The 23,339-nt window shown below is 51.7% G+C and overlaps 1 protein-coding gene across 3 annotated transcripts in view; it reads right to left on the reverse strand.

Moving 5' to 3' along the window:
- Positions 1 to 23,339, reverse strand: part of KIRREL3 (kirre like nephrin family adhesion molecule 3) — a 346,067-nt gene that overhangs the window by 110,630 nt on the left and 212,098 nt on the right. For 2 of the 3 annotated variants that reach the window (XM_042034425.1, XM_042034426.1), the window contains exon 2: positions 11,642 to 11,719. The exons of the other annotated variant lie outside the window; for it this stretch is intronic. In XM_042034425.1, coding sequence (XP_041890359.1) covers positions 11,642 to 11,719 — 78 coding nt within the window. The remainder of the gene's footprint in view (positions 1 to 11,641; positions 11,720 to 23,339) is intronic. 3 annotated transcript variants of the gene reach the window in all.

Genomic DNA, 23,339 nt, shown 5'->3' on the forward strand with positions numbered 1-23,339 from the left:
TTTACAAGTATCTTGAGGGGTTTAAAACTTCAAGTTAGGTCCACTTGGGGTGATTTTCTGGGGGCAGGGATGGAAGAGAAGGAAGGAAAACATGTAGGGACAGCACAACAGATAAGGAGACACCTCCCACAACAGCAAATCAGCTCCCCAATACCCACAGCTGTTTGCAGCTGGAGGAAGGATGTTCTCACCAGGCAGTTTGGTCCTGCAGCTCCTTCAGATCCAATGTCCACTACACCCTCCAAGCCAGCACTTGAGGCTATCCCCCATCCCAAAGAGCAGCCTCTCTGCAGGGCATGGCCGGGACAGGAGCCCTTTGGGGGATGGTGTGAGCTGGGACTCACCTGGGACAGGCCACGCCTGATCCCAGCCTGGCTGTGGGCATCTCCCTGGATACAATTCCATACCCTGGCAGGTTCCTGGGGCAGGGATTGTTCCCTCCCCGTGTGGGAGGTGCCACAGCACCCGGCCCAGCATGGAGCTGACCCTCAGCTGAAGGCTTCTGCTGCTCTGTGAGCCCACCCAGCCCTTTCCTATCTCCTTAAAAATCCACCGGCAGCTCGGCTCCCCCTTTGAAAGCTCCAGGATTGAACATTGGTCTGAGCTGACGGCAACAACGACCCAGCATACTTATCTCCAGGTCAACCTAAATATTTCATTTGGCTTCTAAAGGAGTCAATGCCTTTCTCTCTTTCTCCCTTTATTTTAAATCTCGGAATGCTACTGACTCTCATGAATATTGATGAGGATCATTAGTCACTGAACATTTCACTTCCCTTCTCTTTTTCCCGTCTATATAAAAGCTTCGTCTTCGTTAAAGGGAAAAAAAAAAAAATCCATCTCAAGTGATATCTCTGGATATGCTTTAAGATTAGCTCCATTAATACGTTTAGAGAGGAGTAAATACCCACAGGAGCAAACACGGGGTGTAAAAAGGGCACGGAGATACCGGCCCCGAGACTGGTGCTGCACTGGAGGGAACTGGGAAGGTTTGTGGCTGATGTTCTTTGCTCTCTGCAGGTTCCTTGTGGCAGCCTTGGGTATTAAATAATCCTTGAATTGGCTGTCTGGCCGGGGGGATTCCACTCACACTGCCCCTCACACATGATCCCTGCCTATCCTGCAGGTTTTTGACCATTCCCACTCTTTCCTTCTTCATCACCCTCAGCCCGAAGGCTGCTGATGGGCTTCAGTCACTCTGAGTGAACACAGGTGGGAGGGTTTGGCCAGATACAGCGAATAACTCGGGGGGAAACAAGAAAAGCAGGACTGGCAGCATTCAGCTGGATACTTCACAACCATATTTCCCCATTTCCTTACGAAAAGAAAGGACTTTTAGAAGGGTTTAAAACTGAGTCAGCTCAAACACAGCCATGGTGTTGCTGGGTGCTTGGCAGTGTCTTTCATTTGAATCCAACACATTCCCACTTCACTGGGGAATGGAAGCAGGATCATTTTGCTGGCCTGAAACTCACAATTTCATCCCATTTTGTCATTACAGCAGTGAAACAGAGCTGCCTCACTCTGCTCCTGTAGGAGAGGAGCTCCATCCTGCGGGTTGGGACTGCAGGGATGGTGTTATGTGACACTCAGGGAATCCCTGGGAATAGAGCTTCAAAATGAGTTATTTAAGCCTTTTCCAAGCACACCAAAGGCTCCCCAGTGCCCGGAACACCAGAGGGTTCCATCTTCACACCTGTCTTAGCTCCCACCCCACAGCCTGTTGGGCTGCAAGTGCTCCAGCACTCCAGTTCCTGCTCACAATTGCACAGCCAATTTCCTCCTGCTGGCTCGAGAGCCATTTCAGTGGCAGGCCCGGCTGTTTGTCGATCCCGAGTGTGTCTCAGGATGGGACTTACAAGGCTGCAGTGGTTTTAATTGATATTCTAAGTGACAGCAGCTTGGTACTGCTTCATTGCTCCAGTCTGGGCAGCTCCAAACCATCTCTGCCTGCAGAAAGCATGTGGCTGCCTCCAGGAGAGGGAGGTTGGAGATTCAGACCAGGCAGGAGCAATCCCAGTGTCTCCTTGCAGCCATGGGTGCACTGCAGTGCCTGTGCCCCACAAGTGCCTCCCAAAATGTCAGAAATGATGCTCTCCCTTTCTCCAGCCTTGGGTAGAGATGTCCTGCCCCCTTCCTGACCAAAATCTGGATTGAATGGCTTCCAGACACCTTGACAGCTGGAGACTTCCACACAGCCAGGCTATCGTGTCCATGCCAGGGGGATTTACAGCATCCCCAGCACCTGGCTCGATGGCAGAGCCAGGTCTGCCCTTCCAGGCTCTGCTCTGGTGGCCATCATGTCCTTTAGCAGTGGCCTGGCAGTGCTGGGTTAACGGCTGGACTCAGTGATCTCTGAGGTCTTTTCCAACCTAAACTATTCCATGACTCTGTGTCAGCAGTGTGACTGGGATCACTGATCACACTGCTGCCAGCAGCCTCCCTGGCAGGGTCCCATGGACATGAGGGAGGAAAGCTAAACAACAGACCCCAGGCTGCAGCAGCAGCTCTGCAGAGAGGGGGAAACCATCAGCAGATACAGCTCCAAGGGAAACTCAGCCTGGAGCAGTGTGGACATGGGAAAGCCGGATCTGCCATCTCCAGAGAGAAGCCTTGGGCCTCCTGTCATTCATGTCCCCCCAACTCCTCTTAAAAATAAACTGGCCCAAAGCCCACAGCACCAAAAGGTGGCAGCTGTGGCAAGGTGAGGTCCACAGCCTCATCTCTGCCTGCTTCCAGGGGCAGTTCACAGGACAAGCTTTTACCAACAACTTGCCATGTTCCTTGGGTGCACATCTCATGTCAGTGCCAGAAAGGAGCTGAGGAGCATGGCAAGGGTGATGGAATTCAAGTGGCTGAAATAAATCCCACATACATCCCACCCTAGATGTTGATCCATGGATATAAATCATGGAATCCCAGAATGGTATGGGTTGGGAGGGACCTTAAACCCTGTCCTGTTCCACCCCTGCCATGGGCAGGGACACCTTCCACTATTCCACAGTGCTCCAAGCCCCATCCAACCTGGCCTTGGACACTGCCAGGGATGGCACAGCCACAGCTTCTCTGGGAAATCTGTGCCAGGGCCTCCCCACCCTCACAGGGAAGAATTTCCTCCCAGTATCCCATCTAACCCTGCCCTCCTTCGCCTTTAGGCCATTCCCCCTTGTCCCACCACTACCTGCCCTTGTGAAGAGTCCCTCTTCAGCCTACGATTCCTGAAATGTTCTTAGTGGGCCCTCCAAAGGAATGGGGCACAGATTCCACATGATCCAGGTTCTCCTGTACACACCTGCAGGCTGAACAGCCAGAGAAGCAGCTCCTGAAATGTCTGATGCCTGTACTCAGGGAGTGAGGAAGGATTGTATTCATTTATTTAAGACCACGCAATAGCTTTCCACAGGGGACTGCTGCTCAAATCAATAGATAAAATGATACCCTTCGACCATTAACTGCTACAACAACATCGTTACCGTAAAGCTCCTGAGCTTTGGGTCGGATTTATGACCAGCAGAGTTGTTCAGCCGCTCTACAGCCGCTGTAGACGACTGGAACATCACAGAGAGAACTCTGCTCCCCCTCTCCAAAGGAGCAGAGAGTCCTTTGGAAGTTGGGGAGAACGAACAGCAGACAACACGGGATCCTTCCCTCGGCAGCATCCTTGGGATTGTGCATGCTGCACCAGCCAGGACTCAGCCCACAGCCAGAGAGGTCCTGCCTTAGCCAGTTTTCCAGCTGACCCAACCCAGGCACAGTCTCCCCGTGACACCAGACAGAGGCAGCTCCTACACTGGTTTTCCTCAGGTTTCCCTTACATCCCTGCCTTGTTCATCTCCCAGACACACAAAGCATGGCGGAAATATCAACGAGACCTCTAAGATAACAATGCATCCTTAACAACTCCTCGGGAGCGGCTCTATCCACTCTCCTCTTCCTTCCCAACGCCTTTGTCAGATAAAGAACAAAAGGCTCAATGCAGATTGCTGGCCCTAATCAATTGTGACGGTGTCTGCGTGGGGACACGGGTGACAACGCTGGGTGAGGGCAGCTCCCCCTCCACAGAGCTGCCGAGCCCCGGACGGGGTGGCACCTTCACTGGAGTGACAGCAGAGTTAGCAATGCAGAGTTCCCACCACATCCCGCGGGGAGTTTGGAGATCAGCGGATACCGGAGTTATCAGCCACCGCTGCAGCTCCCGGGGCCGTTTGTGACAGGGATCCTGTAGCTTGGAGCAGAGCTTGGCAGAAATCCCATTTCCAGGGTGCAGCCAGTGCAAAGCCCAGAGGGCAAAGCTGTGGGAAGATGCTGGGGTGGTGCTGGAGTTGTTTCTGGGCTGCTGAGCTCCGCTGTGTGCACGAGGAGGCTGAGCAGAGCCAGCACTGTGTGAGCTAAACCAAGGGATACGTCACAGGTCTGCCCCAAAGGACAGACCCTTTCCACTGTCAGGCCAGAGAACCAAGAGAAGTTTGACCTTCTACAGCAGCACTGAGCTTGTTGGCATCTGGTAGAGGAGAAAGGTCACGTTTTACAGGGATAAGAGGGACCAGGTCCTATTTATCCTTGAGGCTGAGGAAGATTCATGCTCAGCCTGTGCTGCTGCAGATGTAAAAGTCACTTGCAAGATCCAGATTAAGTGTTCCTATAAATCCAAGTAATTCTGAGGCAGCAACTGCCTTGCTGGGCTGTTAATGGGTGGCACAAATATGCCACTGCGCCTCAGTGCCACGGTCTAATCAGAGGTTTTCCTGGCAGAAAGGGTTCACTGAACCCAGTCTGAACTATGGCAGGGAGCAGAGGTGGTCAAGCAGAGAGACATTTGGAACAGAGGCACAGCCAGCTTCTCTGAGCAAGCCATTTTTTCCCAAAAGAGCAGGGACTCCATCCCAGAGCCCCAGCTGGTTTCTCTCCAGACAGTAACACAGGGCCTGACAGAGAGAGGGGCTGCAAATCTGCTGCTGTAGAAAGGGTGCTCAGGCTCCGTGAGGAAAAAATATTGTGAGTCCCTCTGTTCTCCACTGGAGAAATGGGAGGGCATGGTGGGATGGATGAAGAGGGGTGGGATATCAGAAGCACATGGAGCTGCTGGAGTGAGTCCAGAGAGGCCATGGAGATGCTTCAAGAGCTGGAGCCCCTCTGCTCTGGAGCCAGGCTGGGAGAGCTGGGGGTGCTCACCTGGAGAGGAGAAGGCTCCAGGGACATCTCAGAGCCCCTTGCAGGGCCTGAAGGGGCTCCAGAAGAGCTGGAGAGGGACTGGGGACAAGGCATGGAGGGACAGGACCCAGGGAATGGCTTCCCAGTGCCAGAGGGCAGGGCTGGATGGGATATTGGGCAGGAATTGTTCCCTGGGAGGGTGGGCAGGCCCTGGCACAGGGTGCCCAGAGCAGCTGGGGCTGCCTCTGGATCCCTGGCAGTGTCCAAGGCCAGGTTGGACAGGACTTGGAGCAGCCTGGGACAGTGGGAGGTGTCCCTGCCAGGGCAGGGGATGGATTTTGGAATAGTCCAGGATAGTGGAATGGGATGAGCTTTAAGGTTCCTTCGAGCTAAACCGTTCCACGATTCTGTGACTGAACCGGGCACAGATCTGCCCACAGCCCCACATGCAGCGCTGCATCCACGCTCTGTGCCTACCACATCATCCAGGATTTCAATATTTAGGACATGCTTTAAATCTCTAACCCAGTTTGGTGTTTAAATCCATCTCCTTGCCTCTTTGTCCTCCTTGGTGTTGTATTTCCCCACCTCAGCACTGCTGCCCAGCTCCCCAGGGACCCCAACTCTGCCCCTCAGCAGCGCTGCTGCAGAAGGAGCTGCAGCCCTCATTCCTGCAGGAGCTGCAGATTGCCTCAGAGAAGCTATTAAGAAGCAGTCAAATAGAGCAACCTTTCATTGACAAGGCACTCGGCCCTTTAAATGATTCCAAATAGTGTTTTCTTTTTATTGCTTTCCGCAGTTTAACAACCTTGATTTCAAGGTACTTTGGCTTATGATAAACTCCGGATCTATAACGCCTCTATTCTCTCCCTCTTTGCTCTCTCTCACCCACTTCTTCTTTATGTTTTTATTAAAAAAAGATCCAGGAAAACAGATAGCAGATTAAAAGGGAAACAAATTGAAATGGGTCAAATGCATCTTGCTTAGATGACAGCCACCCCATTAGATACTTTTAAACAGGACAAATAATCCGTTCGGAAGCATAAAGTGGGCTTTTACATTTGTTCTAAATTACAAACCAAATGATTGCAGCCTCAAATGGAAGCAGTGGCTAATTGCACTAATATCTCACTAATTCCAGCACCAAGGAATGGGGGGAAAACGAACAATTTTCACCATTTTACCAATTATTCAATTTAGGCCAGGGTACATTATGCAAACCCTGGGTTGAGCTTCCTCTCCACTTTGTGATCGATGACAAGGACTGGAATTCCAGTTATTAATAATGGAGGAGCTATAATTATTCTAAGGATGGGTATGAGATAATTACAAGCCATAAACCCAGCTTTCGTATGCACACACAATTGTCTCCCCACGTCTGGCAGCACCGAAACCTCGCTGCAGACTGGAGGCACCCTGAAGCTCAGGACCTCCCCCTTCCCCCAGCAACTTGCTGTTGGAGCAAGTCCAGAGGAGGCCATGAAGTTGACAAGAGGACGGGAGCACCTTCCTGGAGAAGATCACAGCACCTTCCAGTATCTGAAGGAGCCACAGGGAAGCTGGAGAGGGGCTCTGTCAGGAACTGTAGTGACAGGACAAAGGGGAATGGGTACAAATGGAAATTTCGACCAGATATCAGGAAGAAATTCTTCACTGTGAGGGTGGAGAGATACTGGCACGGGTTGCCCAGGGAGGTTGTGGATGCCCCATCCCTGAAAGTGTCCAAGGCCAGGCTGGACAAGGCCTTGAGCACCTGAGTCTAGTGGGTGGTGTCCCTGTCCATGGCAGGGGGAAGTTGGGACCAGATGATTTTTAAGGTCCCTTCCAACCCTTAACATTCTGGGATTCTGTGAACAAGAGACAGCAGAGCTTTGCATTAGTCTCAGTGCCTTTAAATAAGATCCAAAACCATCACAACAGAAGAGTCAAGGTGAGTTTGCAGCTCAGACTGCAAAACTTCCAAGGCCTCACCCTTCACCCTCCCAAAACTGAACGTTTGTATGACGCTGCCCAGCAGCCCCATATGGCTTTTAAAGAAAAGTCATGGCACCTTGAGTGTGGGCAGCCCTTCCCTGAGCTGATTCCTGCAGCCCTTACCCAGCAGAGATGATCTGCCAGGCTCTCCCTCTCACACAGAAGGGAGAGCACTCGTTGCTATGTGGAGCTGCAGCTCTGCAGCACAGGCTGCTGGTTCTGCTGTGCTTTGTGTGGTGAATGGAGGCACCTTGAATGCACAGTCCAGCCCCGACACAAACGGAGAGCGGCTGCTGCCGGAGATAACTGCGGCACAGCCTTCTCCTGGCACAGCAGGCAGTGTTTGCATCCCTCTGAAGAGGGGGGTTTGTCCTCCCCTGGGCACAGATCATTAACCACTCACTGCTCCAGCAGGAAGATACTGCACCAAATCCTTCTGTCCCTTTCCCCAGCCGTGCTTACCGCTCCGTGCTGGGCACGAGGATGAAGCCCAGCCTTCACACTCCAAGAGCTGTGTCCATCCCATGGAGATGCCACCTGCCCTCCACATGTGAGGACACGAGAGCCAGCAAAGTGTCTGGAAGGGGAGGTCAGACCTGCCCTGCCCCGCTGCCCTGTGTGGGGGGACGTTGTTGTAGGCAGCTTCCAGCAGCTGGTGGCTGGCAGGAACAGGTGGTGGAGGTGAAGGCTGACACCTCTCAGCGCTTAATCGTTCCCGTTAGTAGCTTTATGAATGGCAGCCAAAAAGTGCCATAATTGCTGCAGTGACGCTTGCTAATGACTTGAGTTGGATCTGGCAAGTAGTCAAAGGCAGGAGAGAAGAAGCAAAATTGCAGGAGCAGCATCTGAATTCCTGCCTTGGACCACTGCAGGGGAGAGCAGAGCGAGCCCAGCTTGGGACCGGCAGGCACGGACAGGGAAGGACCAAGCATGATGGGTGAGCAGAGAGAGCTATTCCAGCACACCCCTTGCCTGCCCTTGGGAAGAGAACTGCATGAGAAAGGAGAAGTGGGAATAGAAAAACAAGCCCAAATTTTCATCGTAGCTCAAAACCCTTTTTCTTGGGGGAATATGGTGACCCACCTCCTAGAGAACATCTTTCTACTCCAAAATCACCTTGAATCAGGGTGGCACCTGGGAGAAGTAGGGTAACTCAGCCCACTGCCAGCCCCAGCACCACCTCCAGCCCCAGCACCACCTCCAGCCCCAGCACCACCTGCCCTGCACTGCAGTTGCCTGGGGACATCCAGCCTGCCGTGGCTCCCACTGCTCCACCCTCGTGGCCATGGGAGAGCCGTGCCCAAGGAGCAATCCAGCCTCTCCTGAGCTAACAGCATGCTCCTCCTGATTATGTATCTGTTTCTGAATGTTAACAAACAGTAGGCAGCAGCTGATTGAGTGGGTTATTAGCAGAATGAAGACAGATGGTGGAGGATTAACTCCAAAGTGTCTTCATTGCACGGCCGTCACCGCAGACAGCTCTCCCTCTCCCTCTGTCCATGACTGTCACCAGCTCCATTCCACCCCACAGCTCCCAGTGCACACCAGAGCACGGGCCCAGCACGAGACTAGCCCGTCATCAATCACAGAGCAGGGATGAGCGCAGAGCAGCCACACTGGAGCTGTGCCTTTGTGCTCCCCAGCCAAATTCCACCCCCAAATCCAGACTTTTCCTGCTGAGGCCCTTACAAAGTGAGAAGTGGTTGCACCTGACACAGCACAGCAGTGCAAGGACAGTGCCCACATTGGGTTTGCTGTGCCCATCATGTGGTGCTTGACAGCTGGGAGAGGCTCCAACAGCACACCTGGACCTCTCTGACCCGTACACAGAGACTGGGATGAGGAGCTGATGGAACTGACATGGGCAGAGGCACGTCCATGGACACGGGTCTTGGCTCCTCATCCTGGGGCCCACCTCAGCTGGAAGAGCCACATCTGCAACCAGCTGTGCTAATGGACATCACCCCTTGCAGCTGGTCAACAAACAGCATAATGCCACCACAGACCCTTGCTGGGCATCTCTAACCCACATCTCTTTCACCCCGCTGGGAGAGGTTCCCAAACTGGTCTGTGAGCATCCAGCCTGGATGTTCTCTGTGGAGACGGCCAGAAGAGCCATGTTCACAGAATCACAGAATATCCTGAGGTGTGAGCAACCCACCAGGATCATCCAGCCCAGCTCCTGGCCCTGCACAGACACCCCAAATCCCACCCTGGGCATCCCTGGCAGCGCTGTCCAAATGCTCCTGGAGCTCTGGCAGCCTCGGGGCCGTGCCCATTCCCTGGGGAGCCTGGGCAGTGCCCAGCACCCTCTGGGGGAAGAACCTTCTCCCAAAATCCAACCTAAGAAATGATTTCCCATCAGTAAATGATTCTTCCACACTGTCAAGGCCTCTAACTCCTCTTGTGCTTATCTACCTCCAAGCTATTGTAGATGTCTCCAGTAAATGACAGGAAGGTTCTAATGGTCCCTGCAATTACCTGTTTCCTCCAGGATGGAAGAAACCTCCCACACCTCGTATTATCCCACCGTCCCACTGCCTTCCTGTGCTTTCAGTTCCTTCAGCTCCCCTGTAATTACTGACAGGGCTGTTCTCTAGACTCTTTTTGAAGGGAGAAAAAGCTCTCACTTGGCACAAATAGAAAAGGGGAGCTGCTCTCTCTCCTCACCCTGGCAAGGGAACTGGCCCAAAGAGTCCGCCTCAGGCACCCTGGGCAGGAAATTCCTGTAGACGACCAGAAGTCTGACCCCACCCCAGCTGACACACCATACAGTGTGGATCTGCACGGCAGTCCACCAAAACCCTGGGAAGCTGGATGTCTGCAACTGTCATCTGGAACTGCTTCTAGTGAAAACACAAGTCCTAGGTGGTCTTTGTAGCCATGGAAATCCCCCTGACTTTTGTTTTTGGCAGATTGTACCTTTAAACATAATGGCCCTGCAGCCTGCAGGGGCCAGAAACTGGCTGCACGTCAGGCAGGAACACTTTGTTCCCTTTCCCTCACAAAAGCTTTACTTTTGGCCTTTCATGGGTCTTTGTTCTCTCCACACAAAGCCGTGCTCAGCCTGAAAAGGGGCCTCACTTCGTAGGCTGACGCAGGCTCTGAAGCCATCAGGGGACCAGAGCAATCCCAAAGGATTGGCAGGGTGCCCAGGGTCCTGCCAGCTCTCCAACACCCTGTGAGCATCCCCAGGGTCTGGGCACAGCCACCAGCAGCCTGTCCAAGAGGCTTGAGGGACAGGAAGGTACTGAGAGGGAGGCTGCACCTTCTCACAGCGCTGGTGTCCCATGGGGCGACCCCTTCCCATTAAAAACATCCTCTAATCAATGTTTAAAGAGCGTGTGGTAATTAACAAGCATGAGGTGAAGTCTTGTGAAGTACTTTCCCCATGTTATCAGCTCAGTATCAGGGCTCCTGGGAGCGTGAAGGAACCTTTGATCTTCTAACAGATATTTGAGCCATAAACTTCCTCTGCGAGAGTTTTACTCCATGGAAACAAACTCGCCTTTTACTCTCATGGAAAAAGGCTTCCTGCAGGAGCAGATGCCCCCATGGCTAACTGCTGGCAAAACCCCATCCCATGCAGGGAAAAAGAATCATGCAATCATTTGGGTCAGAAGGGACCTTTCAAGGTCACCCAGCCTGACCCCCCTGCAGTGAGCAGGGACACCTTCCTCTAGACCAGGTTACTCAGAGCCCCATCCAGCCTGACCTTGGATGTTCCCAGAAAAGGAAACACAGTAGGGTAAGAGATCACACCCTTTGTCCCAATTATTTCCAATCAGAACCCCTAAAAATGGTTAAATCCACGCTTGGGTCAAGTTTCCAATTCCCAGAGTGACCTCACAGAAGCCAAACTCTCCGTGACACATCCTGGAGACCCTCCCATCTCACAGGGCTCTGGGCTTCCTTCTCTCATCCAACATTAATCAGAAGGTGCTGCACCAGGGTTGGCTCCCGGAAGAGAAGCTACCAGAAGCAAGGATGCCACTTCTTCGGAGCATAAATGGTTTTTGTTTAGTTATTATGCTTCATAATTATTTATGATATTTCTATGGATTAATCAATGCTCATAAAGTACTTGGGGAATGAGTGGAATATAAAATAGGGAAATTTTAGAAGAAGTTTGAAGAGCAATATAACGGCGACTCTGCGAGGTTCAAAGGCACTGGAAACTGGGATTTTGGAAGTGTCAGGTTAACCACTACCTCCCAACTAGGATAAAAAGAGTACATGCAACAATTGCTGCAAGAGCTTCCCATGTGACAAATCCCTTCCATAGGAAAAGACAGTGGATTTTGGATGTATGGAAATATGAAGCTCCTGCTCTTCTCTTGCAGCTTCACACAGGGGGCTCCCCACATCCACACCCTCTGAGATGTTCCAGAGATCAAAGGGGAAGTAGAATTTTCTCCTGGGTGGGAACAAGAACCCAGCACATCCCTAGAGGTGAGGCCCCTCACAATGAGATTGCTAAAGAGGAAGAAGAAGAGAAGGTGAGGGAACTGCTCACCTTCAGTCATCCTGCGGTACTTCTCCTTGTACATGAACCCCAGTACTAGGCAGCATCCTCTTCCCGGGAGCCCCAGTTCTGCAAGAGAAGAGAGCGCGGTGTTAGACTGGGCTGGGGACAGGAGCAGGAACCTGGGGATGCTGCAGGGAGCAAATCCTGCTGGAGACACCCTTCAGGAAAAGCACCAGTGAGGTGGGCATGTAGCTGAAGTCTTTGGTCAGCCTCACAAAGCTAAGCTTGGCTGGGCCCCAAGCCAGTGTGTCTGGAGACAGGAGGGTGGCCGTCCCCTCCCTTAAGCACTCCTCTATTCCAAGTGAGGGAATGAGCTGCATCTTCCTCCACAGCAGTGTGTTGCAACAACAGGACTCTTTTAGCCCTTTCTCCCTTAGTGGGCAGCAAAGTGAAATGGGAAATGGCCCTCAGGAGGGAAGATAACGCTGGCCTGAGGAACCTTTCTCTTTAGAAGCAAGCCAGTGACCCTATGAGCAGGAGAATGCCAGAGTCTGAGGAGGCACAGGCCTTTGATGCCTTGATTTGTTAATGGGGCTTTTTGACTCTTGGTAACAAACAGAGAGATCTGAGCGTGGCTTTTTCCAGAAGTAGGCTGCAAGCACAGGCGCTGTCCCCGTGCGCATCTCAGAGCGGCAGAGAGCTCTCATTCTTCAAACAAATTCTCCCGTGTCACAGTGCAGAAAATTAAGGTACCACATCCCCAGTGCTGCCTGCGGACCTGCAGAGCTCCTCGGGGGCTTCTGCGCTCTGCAGAGCCCCGCTGATCAAAGCCCCTTTGATGTTTACTTAATGTGGCTGTGGACTCTGCAGAGCCCCCTCTGCCGAGGAAGGAGCGCTGGGAAGTTGTGCCGCGCACAGGAGGGGAAGGCGCGGAGCAGGAGGGTGGAGAGCGCAGCGGTGGCTGGAGAGAGGAGCAGGAGCTGCCTGGCAAACTTGGCTTTCAGTGCCACGAGGCAAACTCGGGGTTGAATCGCGGGTCTGGATCGTGTCCAGAGGAAGAGGGAAGTGTGATGTGATGTGATGTGAAGTGCGGGGAAGATCCCCAGATCCACGTGGGTATAGACACACATACAGAGAATCCCTCCCTGACAGTGCTCGCTGCCATGGCATCCCAGCAGAGTGGTTATATCCTCCTCTTGTGCACAGTATGAGGCAGAATTTGAGCCTAAACCCAGAAAAAACCAGACTTCTTTTGGTTCCAGGGCACTCAGGGTATGCACCAGCCCAGCTAAAGCACTTCCTCTAACATCATACAGAGCTCCACCTTGCAGGAGGCTCCTGGTCCTAAGGCTCCCACCAGGGAGGAACCAGCATCTAACCAAAACAAATCACACATGTAAACCCACTGAGGGTGATGCTCAGACAAAAGAAAGTCTCTTAAGATACTCAGAGTAAGCTGAAATTTAATTGCTCCCCTAAATCTGCCTTGCCCTGGAGGAAATGCCCTGGAGAGAAGCAGGCATCTCCAGAATGTGACTCACTTCACCTTTCATGACGTCTTTGGGGCTGCTTGTAACTCTCTCATCGGCCATAAAAGGTGGTGACTAACTCAGGTGGAGATGTCTAAAGATCAGGGCAGATGAATCAACCACCAGAAGAATTAGCAGGAAGGGGTAATGAGCAACCTGTGATGGTGGGAACCCGTTCTCCTGCTCTGCAGGACAGAGGTAATGTGCTCCACCATGGTCTGCACAAACAGGAAGGTGTCGGCCTGCAGGGTGTGGGATGCCTCTGACTGCAGGGACACCCAGCTCAGGCTGCCTCCCTCAGCCCTGCCCGATAACGAGAATCGAGAAGACCTTGCTGACCTTGGGGGGTTTCCATGCAGGATCCTGTGGGGACACACACTCCGTGTGCCTGGCAGAGCCCGCCCAGAGCCTCCGGGCCCGACTGCGCAGAGCCAGCAAAGCAGGTGAGAGCCTTCATGTCTTTATTGATAGGAAAACAAAACGCCATCGATTGCTATTGAGCCTCCGACGAGCACCAAGGTATCAAAGTAATTAAAACAACACAATTAGATTAGCGTCAGACAAGGCAGCAGAGCCCACAGCGGAGCTGAGCAAGCCAGCACGGCTCTGACTCAGACGTGCATGCAGGGCCCCTGTGTGTGGATGCTGGCTCGGTTTTCCTGGACACAGACCTGGAATGAGGGGGGTGCCACACCCTGCACAGGCCATGAGCACAAACATCACCAAGATCATGGAATGGTTTGGGTGGGAACGGACCTTAAGGACCCTGCCATGGGCAGGGACACCTTCCACTGTCCCAGGCTGCTCCAAGCCCCATCCAACCTGGCCTTGGGCACTGCCAGGGATCCAGGGGCAGCCACAGCTGCTCTGGGCACCCTGTGCCAGGGCCTGCCCACCCTCCCAGGGAACAATTCCTGCCCAATATCCCATCCATCCCTGCCCTCTGGCACTGGGAAGCCATTCCCTGTGTCCTGTCCCTCCATGCCTTGTCCCCAGTCCCTCTCCAGCTCTGCTGGAGCCCCTTTAGGCCCTGCAAGGGGCTCTGAGGTGTCCCTGGAGCCTTCTCCTCTCCGGGTGAGCACCCCCAGCTCTCCCAGCCTGGCTCCAGAGCAGAGGGGCTCCAGCTCTTGGAGCATCTCTGTGGCCTCTCTGGACTCTCTCCAGCAGCTCCATGTGCTTCTGATGATGGTGGCCCCCGAGCTTGGGGCAGCAGGAGCTGCAGTGTCCTGGGACAACAATCCCACCACTCAGGTGTCCAGCTGTCACCTTCCCGCTGCAGTGAGCAAAAAGCTCCCAAAAAAGAGGTCGTGGGCAGGGGCTCCAGCCCCATGCAAGGGCTGTGCTGCCCAACAGGCCCCAGGCCCAGCTGAGCCCTCAGAGAGGGAGGGAGGCTCAGGCTGAGCAGGATCCCAATGAAATGTGGGCTCCTGCCCCTCTGGAGCCTGGCTCAGCAGGCTGGTGTGGGTGCCTGTCTCCCGTCTGCCTCCCTAAGGGGTGCTATAATTAACACTTATAAACCACTTTGATATCCCATGATGAAAGGAGCTGTACAAAAGCACTGCATTATAATAATTCATACCATAAATTTGTGAGAACACGCAAAAATCTTTATAGCTAAAGGCACCTTTAAATACTTGAGAGTGCCTTTAAAAGGTAAAATAAGTCAAGATGACTCTGCTGCCTAAGGATGTCTCACCATTTTGGCTTTTAGTGGCTACCTAAAGCTAAAATAGTTAAGCAGACACCCAGCATTTTAAATATCTTGGCTTTAGGGGGGCTGCTGAAGACACACTGAAACCAGAATGTTTTAACCCTTGTGTGCCCCCATCTCCCCCAAATCAATCCCATCCAATTCCTTGTGCTGACAATTGAATTTCTCAGCAGGGCAAAAGTAGTTACAGCTGAAGTTGATCATCCCACGCACTGTGACAAAGTGGGAGCTAAAGTATCCTGGTTGGAAAACACACAGCAGAACCATGGTTTCGACTCTCTCAGAAGTACCTGCATTAATTCACCCCCAAACTGGCAGTGGAGCCACTCACTGGGCAAAGCAGGAGCAAATTCAAACCATGAATTGACACTGACAACGAAGCAAAAGCTTCAAAAGAAACACAACCTCGGAGTCTTCGAGAAAGGGATCCTCAGCCTGGGAAATGGAGGGGAAAGACGTTTAGGAAGAAAGATCTCTCAGTGCTGGCCCAAACTACGGATTCCTCCTGCTTTTTCCTCAGTTCTTTCATTGTATGGTATTTCCTCACTCAATTTGAAGGCAACTCCTTCGCTCACCACTGAGGAAGGGAGCAAAATATCCGATCACTGGTGCACTAAAGGCTGAAGCTGCAAAGCTGTAATAAGGGTTTATTAACATAATCATAATGTGTACTATTGTGTAGCTGTATCCCACCAGGAATGATAATAAATGTTTAATAGCCCAATAATACCTGTTTAATAATTTTTCAGCTCACCCTGTCTAATTGCAAGTTTATTAAAGAACGATAAACTTTATAATCGTTGTAAAGGCATAATTGCAATTCCATTGCTTATTTAATATCGAGCTAATGATATTACAACTAAGTTATATTTTCCCATACATATTAAATATCAATTAGCTGGTTTAAGCTATTGATTTGTATTTAATTAACTATGCTATTATATACCAATTAAACTCTTATAAGAGAAGCAGAAACAGCTGGTCTCTTAAATTAAATTTTTAAAACTTTGTATTAACATAAATAACACGTTTCCATTTTCTCATGTTTTCCTTCCACACTGATGGCAACTTGCTACCTGTAAATAATTCTTCCAATTGCATGTTATATCCATGAGTTTCACTCTACTCTACAACTCTTTAACTCCTAAAGAAAGTTTTTCTTTCTGGGATGGGGAATGGGCAACCTCAGTGGCAGATATCCTACTGTCAGTGACACCAAAACGTGGGAACTGGGAAAGGCAGAGCGCTGGAAAGGCCTCATCTCACCTGGGGATGCCAGAAGCAAAGAACTCAGCTGGGAGCTCTTCAAAGAGCACGAAATTCTCCGAGGAAAGCAGCTCAACATCTCCCTAAGTTGGCCAGCAAGGTGACAGAAGAAGATCCTACGTCACCAAATCGAAGAGATTTTGGTTATTACACACTTTGATGGAGAAACCTCATCCTCCTGCTTAGAAGTTTCCTGTTCTGGTGGGTCCAGTTGCCTGCTGTGTATGGATGCCTTGAGAAAGCAGCAACGCAGACAGAAGATCCCAAGGTTTTCCATGCTCCTGGCTTCACTGTGTCTAGGGATGCTGCATCCCAAAAGTTTGAAGAAATACGTGAAGGAGCATTTTGTTTGTTTTTCTGCATCCTGATTTCCAGGCTCAGAACCATCCCAAACATCCCTGTGACCTCTTTTCAGAGGACTCTGCCCTGGGCACCCAGGGAGCACCTTTCCCTCCACGTTCTCCTGCCATGAGTGCTGAGTTCAAGCCTCCTCCCTCGATGCATCCACGAGCATTCCTGAGCCACCCAAACTCCCGCTGCAGTTCGGCAGAGAGCAAACGGATCCTTCGGCACAGAATTTCTATATTGCACTGGTAAGTGTGCAGAGCAATCCAAGATCCTCAGAGATTAAAAAAGCCATACGAATGCACATTATTATTAAATCTGTGCCTGGTTAATTTATAAAAATGTATTAAAAAACCTAAGAGGCTTCCCAGATGAGAAAATGGGCACATTACTGTTTGAAATATGAATGAAGCAGAGATCAGTGTTAAATGGCGGAGTGGTATTGTATTTTATTTTACAGTGCTCTGCAAAAAAGTTGCATTTATAAACCCATTTATTGTATTATGTACTCGCAAACCACCTTGTCATCCATTTATTGCCCAAATAAAATCTTAAAAGCGGAGGATTAGTTGAGTGTGTCCCTGTGGGACCACAGTCTAACTTTAAAGAATCCATCAGTGAAAGAAAACAGATGGAGCAGAGATGTTTGCCAGCTCATTGCTCCGAGATGGAAAACACAACTGGCTATTCTCCCACAGCCCACAGACCTGGAAAGAGAGAAGGATATCCGGCAGGGCTTGTGGAGAACTGTCCCCACTCAGGAGCCAGTCCTGGCTGGAATTTGTCATTCTCCTATTGCTGTACAGGGTGAAGACCACCTCGGCGAGAACAGCTCAACTTTGCATGGAGAGGGAAAACTCCCCAAAATCGTGTAAAATGTCTGCTAAGACCTAAATTGCCTTAATCACCACTGGAGAGGCACCTACTGCATTTGGGAACAGCAGCAGCACAAACCAGTGCCAGAGCTGTTGTCCCTACTGGGAATTTCTGGTGCTGGAGGGTGAAGGTCTGGAGGATCCTTGAAACTTCTCTCAAACATTTTTCTGGGTTAAAAACCATAATGGAAAAAGACAGGAAAGCTTGGGTGTGCTAATTTTTGCTGTGCCTCTTTCAACCCCGTAGAAAACCGGAGTCTCCATAACCCAGGAGGAGATTCTCTGGGGCAAACAACTTTGGACAGGCACATGCCTGGAGTACACTGGAATCCAGCTCTCCAGGTGCCTTGAAAGGCCTCAGCACTGGAAGCTTCAAGAGGAAGAGCAGAGAAACACGCAGGAGGCAGCTCTTCCCAGGAAAAAGCTCTGCCCCGGTACCAGACAATTAAAAGTTGCTTCTTAGCAGGAAACACAACTGGCAGAAGGGGAGAGAAAGAAGAGGGGTTTGTGCTGCTGAGCAAAGAGAATGATATCCCTGTGTTGCCTGGCTAATGAAGGGAAAAGAGGCACCTCCAAGTTGTAACTCGGCACTGGAGTGTTTTGAAGAGGTTTTTTTTCTCTAGTGGCAGCACAGAGCCTTTGGTCCCTAAAGTTCAGAACTGAATCCGTCTGTATTCCCTGCTCTCCTCCCCAGCCCTTCATGGCTGATGCACTTTTTCTGAACCTCTCACAAACATGTCCAATTTGGGGAGCATCCGACAAGAGAAGAAAAATCTTCACAAACCTCCAATCCAGTCATTCTTTGGACTATTTATTTCCTGAAGTTAAGGAATCTGATGGAGCTGCAATAGGGAAAAACAATTCACCCCAGAGTAAGGTGGCTGTTGGTACCTGAACCTTCCCACACAAACAGCTTTCACAGCTTCGTGTGCTCAGGTATGTGTTAACACTGGTCCAAAATGCTTTGCTAAGGCCTTGGGGCAGCAAGTTCCACAGCTTAACTACACCTCTCGTGCAGGAAAAAGTATTTTCTCTGTATTTCCTACTGTAAAAGTCGTAACTTCCACACAGGGTTTTATTTGAAAGAAAACCAAATAAAAGGCTATGTAGAAACAATCTGTTTTCCTTACTACTGAATATCAAACCCACTCCTGTTTGCACTGCTGAGAGCTGGGTCAGGTACCCCACAGAGACAGAGAATTCCACATGATCTGGCAAAAAACACCCCCAGGCATTGGAAAAGGCTGGTGGGGCTGCCCATGATCCCAACTCCAAGAAACAGTCCCGTGTGCCTTTGGCTGGCACCTGCTCCCTCCATACCCCCCTTCTGAAGGCCCCACTCCTGTAGGGTTGCAGTTTCCTTTCACAGTCTCATGGGATGCAGGTGTAGCTCCAGCATTTCACCCCAGTTCACGCAAGTTTGGAGGATTTTTTGAGAGCCTGGCCTGGCTCAGCCCCTCTGATGCTCCTGGCTTTGCTGCAGCCCTGGAGCTCAGATCCTCCTTGTGAGATTCCTGTATTGTTCAACCAATTTCCCCTGCTGGTGGCTCTGACCTGCACTTCAAGGGGTTCCCAGGGAACTAATGAGCTTCACTCCAGCCCATTGTACCTGCTGCTCCAGCCAAATCTTCAAATGTTCAGTTCCAATGCAGCGAGCCGCTGCAGGAAGGTCTGGAACAAACCTTCCAGGGAAATTTAAGCAACAGGCAGGCACCTGCCCATGCATTCCCCAGGCTCTCCCGGGGTTTCCCCAGGTCTCAGGTCAGCCCCTGAAACCAGGATGCATCACCATCCACGTCATCCCACCAGGAGGAGATCTGAACTGATTTGCTGATTCCAGGGAGGTGGCAGGGCAGCCAGGGACACGGCAGGGCAGCCAGGGACACAGCAGGACAGCCAGGTGTTGGGCACATCTGTCTTGGCCTCATCATAGATCCATGTGCTCCATGGAGCTCCTCGTCCCCCTCGGGACATGAATGGTGAGGATAGGAGAGGGGAACAGGCAGCGTCTCTTGCCCTGTCTGACTGCTCCACCTCCTCCAGGAATTCCTGTGCTCCAGCCAAGGGCTGGGGTGCCCTGGGCCATCTGTCACTTCCCTCCACTCTCTGCTTGGCAGCTGAGCCTTGGACTCACAGCCACTCGGGGACCTGCCTGCCACCGATGCCACGTTACTTCCTCCACCCACCTTCTCCCACCCCACCAGACCCAGGGGCTGCACATTCAGCTCCGGACAGCAGAAACCTGACCCCACCCTCCATGGAGAGGAAAGGGTGGAGGATATGTATGGAACCCATCCCACCTTTCCACCGCACCTCGTCCACTGAAAAAAGCTCTCCAGGGAAATAAAACGCCTTGATGGGGACACGGCCCAGAGCCTGGAGAAGCCCCAGGGTGTGCAGCACACGGGGTCTGCGTGAATCAGGGTGGGCTGCAAGAGAAGGGGTGTTTGGAAGATGGATTGAGCTGGTCCTGCTCCATCTCCAGTGCCTGTGCTCCTACAAACTGGGAGGGCTTCTCAGCAGGAATTGTGAGACTCTGAGATGGTCTAAAACCAGCTCAGAACAAAACTGACAGGGAGAAAGACACAAAGCCCATGTATTTTGATTCCTTAAGAATGCAGTGTTTTCTCTAAAGGCCTGATTTCGCTGGGGCTTCTCATTTTACTGAGAGCTGTTCCTCGCTCCTGCTGAGGGACCCCTGCATGTCCCACCCCAATCTGAGCGACACCAGCCACACACACAGCACGACACTATCCTGTAGCCTGGTGGGAACATCTCGGCGTGGAATAAATAACACTTCTTGTACTCCCCTGGCACTCAGGGAGCCACACTTACATGCAGGTCTAGAGCTGCACACAAAGTGGGAGTGTCCCTGCCTCACACCCTACGCAGAGCACCTTGTAAAAAACAAACAAACAAACAAAACCCCCTAAAGGTGAAAAACCAACAAAATAAAACCAAACAAGTTCAGCTGGGAGGCGAACATGGCAATGGAAACACTTTGCAATAAACCCTGGAAGTCCCCATGCTGCTCTGACAGATTGTGGATAAGCCGGAGAGAAAAATAATAAAAATAAACCCACAGCACCGTAAAGGTCACATCTATAGCCACGCTCTGGATCAACAATGGCTCCTCCCACCTCCCACCTTGGACGTGGTGCTGCCTAAGCCACCCTTTTCACAAGTCTGGGAAGATGGGCAGCAGCACAGGGAAGCACAAACCACTTCTGCCCTCAGAGATGTGCTGGGATCACAGCTTTCCTCTGCCTGACCTCAGTCACTGCCTTCAAGCCCATGTGCCCCCGATCCAGAGAATCCCAGTTCCCAGCTGCTCCAAAGGCTCCACGTGCTGGACACCCCGAGAAGAGCCCAGATCCTCCAAGGTGGAGGAGCTGTGGTCCTTCCCTCCCCTCTGGAGGCAGGGAAAGCCCTGCAGCACCGTCCCGCTCTCCGTGAACACAGACGACAGCCCAAGCAGGGATCCCCGCTGTCCTCCTATTACTGGGAAATCGCACTTCAGCCTCACAAGCTCCATTACTCCTGTGTATCGTATAATTAAATTCTATTTGCTGGTTACCTCACAGCATGGCTGCAATTCTTCCGCATCTGAGGCGTTTTAAAAATATTTCTGATCTTCAGCTTCTATTTCATTTTTCCTCTCCTTGGCAACTCTCAGCTGTCTCTTTTAGCTGCCTTCCTGCCTGTGAGGTGGGAAGGGGCAGGAGACCCGCTGTGACCAGTTCATGCTGTGCTGTCTCCTCTCCAAGATGAAGGAGATTGGTGACGTGAATGTGTTATCTCAGGGCAGACCCACAGCACAGGTTAATCCCCGTCTCCTCCTCAGATATCCAAACTTGAATTACCTCCCAGGAATTTGAATGGCAGCTGAGGTACCTAAACAGCTTGGGGAACCTCGCGGTGGTGTCGCCAAACCATCCCGGATGAGCAGCTGGCCAAGGAGCAGCAATTCCAGGTTAATCCCAGTTGGAGATGCATTTGCTGCAGTCCCTGCTCCTCCCCCTCCGTTCAAACTTTCTGGAAGAGCTGTGGTGCTAAATGGAAAGGGCAGCATGAGAACAGGCCCCAACCCTCCACCAAGGAACAAGGCCCCAGTTGCAGGGAGGGGGGAAAGGCGTAAGATTTAAGGGATTATCTCATCACCACATTTCCGTCCCTTTCTGCTTTGATTGAGGTATTGAGGTTTAAGTGCCCTGGCAGGGAGGGCTTTGGCCACGCTCAGCAGGAGGAGAAAGGAAAGTGAGTGGGCAAATCTCAGGCTGTGGGAGGCTGATTGCTGCCCTGTCCGGACCATGTTCCTTCCATGTCCCAATGGGAGCAGACTCAGTCCCACCACGAGGAACAAATCCATCACCCAGGCCATGCAGGCATCCCCAGCAGCGGCCTCAGGCTGGGCTGCTTCAGCTCCTGCCTGGCTCCAGAGAGGACACCACAGGCACTGAGCATCCATGACAACTTCAGGCTGCAGCGTTTGGCCTAAATCTTTCCTCCTGCGATATTTCGTGTCTCATGACCACCCCTCTCCCCTTTTCGAGCATTTTCAGTTTCCTGATTGACCTGAAAACTCACAATTTCTGCAGCCAGTCCCACTAGCTGGATCTTCCCACTGCAAATGCTTCACTAGCAATGCTCAGCAGCCTCAGCTAAAATCCTTGTATTTCACACCATGTTAAACCCTCCCTCCACCTCTGCAGGTGTGATCAACACAGGTACAGGGGAGGAAGGTAAACCAGGGAAGATGGGTATGAGGGAGGGACCAAAGCACACACACACTGCAGGGATCTCCCCACCCAGCAGCAGGGATTTCTCCCATCCAGCAGCAGGGATCTCCCCATGCAGCAGCAGGGATGTCCCCCACCCAGCAGCAGGGATCTCCCCATGCAGCAGCAGGGATCTCCCCACCCAGCAGCAGGGATCTCCCCACCCAGCAGCAGGGATCTCCCCACCCAGCAGCAGGGATGTCCCCATCCAGCAGCAGGGATTTCTCTCATCCAGCAGCAGGGATGTCCCCATCCAGCAGCAGGGATTTATTTCTCCCATGCAGCAGCAGGGATGTCCCCATCCAGCAGCAGGGATCTCCTCACCCAGCAGTTCCCCTCCTTGTGACGTGCCCTGACCAAAATCAGCCCCCGCTCAGGGCTGACTCGTGGCACTGGTGCCTTTCTGCACCTTCCCTGCTGCCCCCCACCAAACCCTATCACGGCACACAGCTCCTGCTGCCAGGGGGGCATTTTCCCAGCATTGGCCATAACGTGGATGATCTGTGGAAACAGCTCCCCTGCTTCCCCCAGCGCTGCTCCCGCGTGCACTCTCTCAATCCCATTAAAAGTAATGGGGTGAGATTGTCCAGCCCATTACTTTCAATGGCTTCGTTTCAGCCAGACAGCCTGAAGCTCCCATACCCTCCAAACAGCCAGCAGAGGAGCTCCAAAACTCCCCGTTTCATTAGCACATCGTGCATTCCAGCTTACCAGGGTTTAATTGGAAAGAGAGCCAAGCCTGCGTTAAGGTTTGCTAATTGCTGCAGGAGAGACACGAGCATTCCTTGCACCACTGACAATTATTTCCTTGCTCAGCAATTTTGGGTTCTTCAAGGTGGGAGGTTTTATGAAAATAGTCCAAGTTAGTTAAAAAAAAAAAAAGAGAGACATAAGCAAACGCAGCCACAGGAGAGGGACTTTTTGGAATGGTTGTGTGCTCCAAGATTCTGCTGGGCTTGCCGGTGCTGGAGGGGAAATGCAGTTGCAGGAGGACCTGCCAGGAAGAAACATGGGTCTTGCAAAAAGCCAAGTGAAAATCATATATTTAAGATGCATCACAGGAGCTGCAGTTTGAGTCTTTCTGAACTGCAAGCCCAATAATCCACTGAGGGCAGAGACAGGCCAAAAATCAAACCACTTTGCTTCCAAGACAGTTTGATATTACAAGATGCTCAGAAAGCTGTGCAGCCAAACACCTTTCTTTGGGAGACGCAGAAATCCCATTTCTGGTCTGATTCCTGA

Source organism: Corvus kubaryi, unplaced genomic scaffold (assembly GCF_017639235.1).
Source record: "Corvus kubaryi isolate FWS band 111438036 unplaced genomic scaffold, C.kubaryi_AGA036_p1.0 37367, whole genome shotgun sequence".
NCBI lineage: Eukaryota > Metazoa > Chordata > Aves > Passeriformes > Corvidae > Corvus > Corvus kubaryi.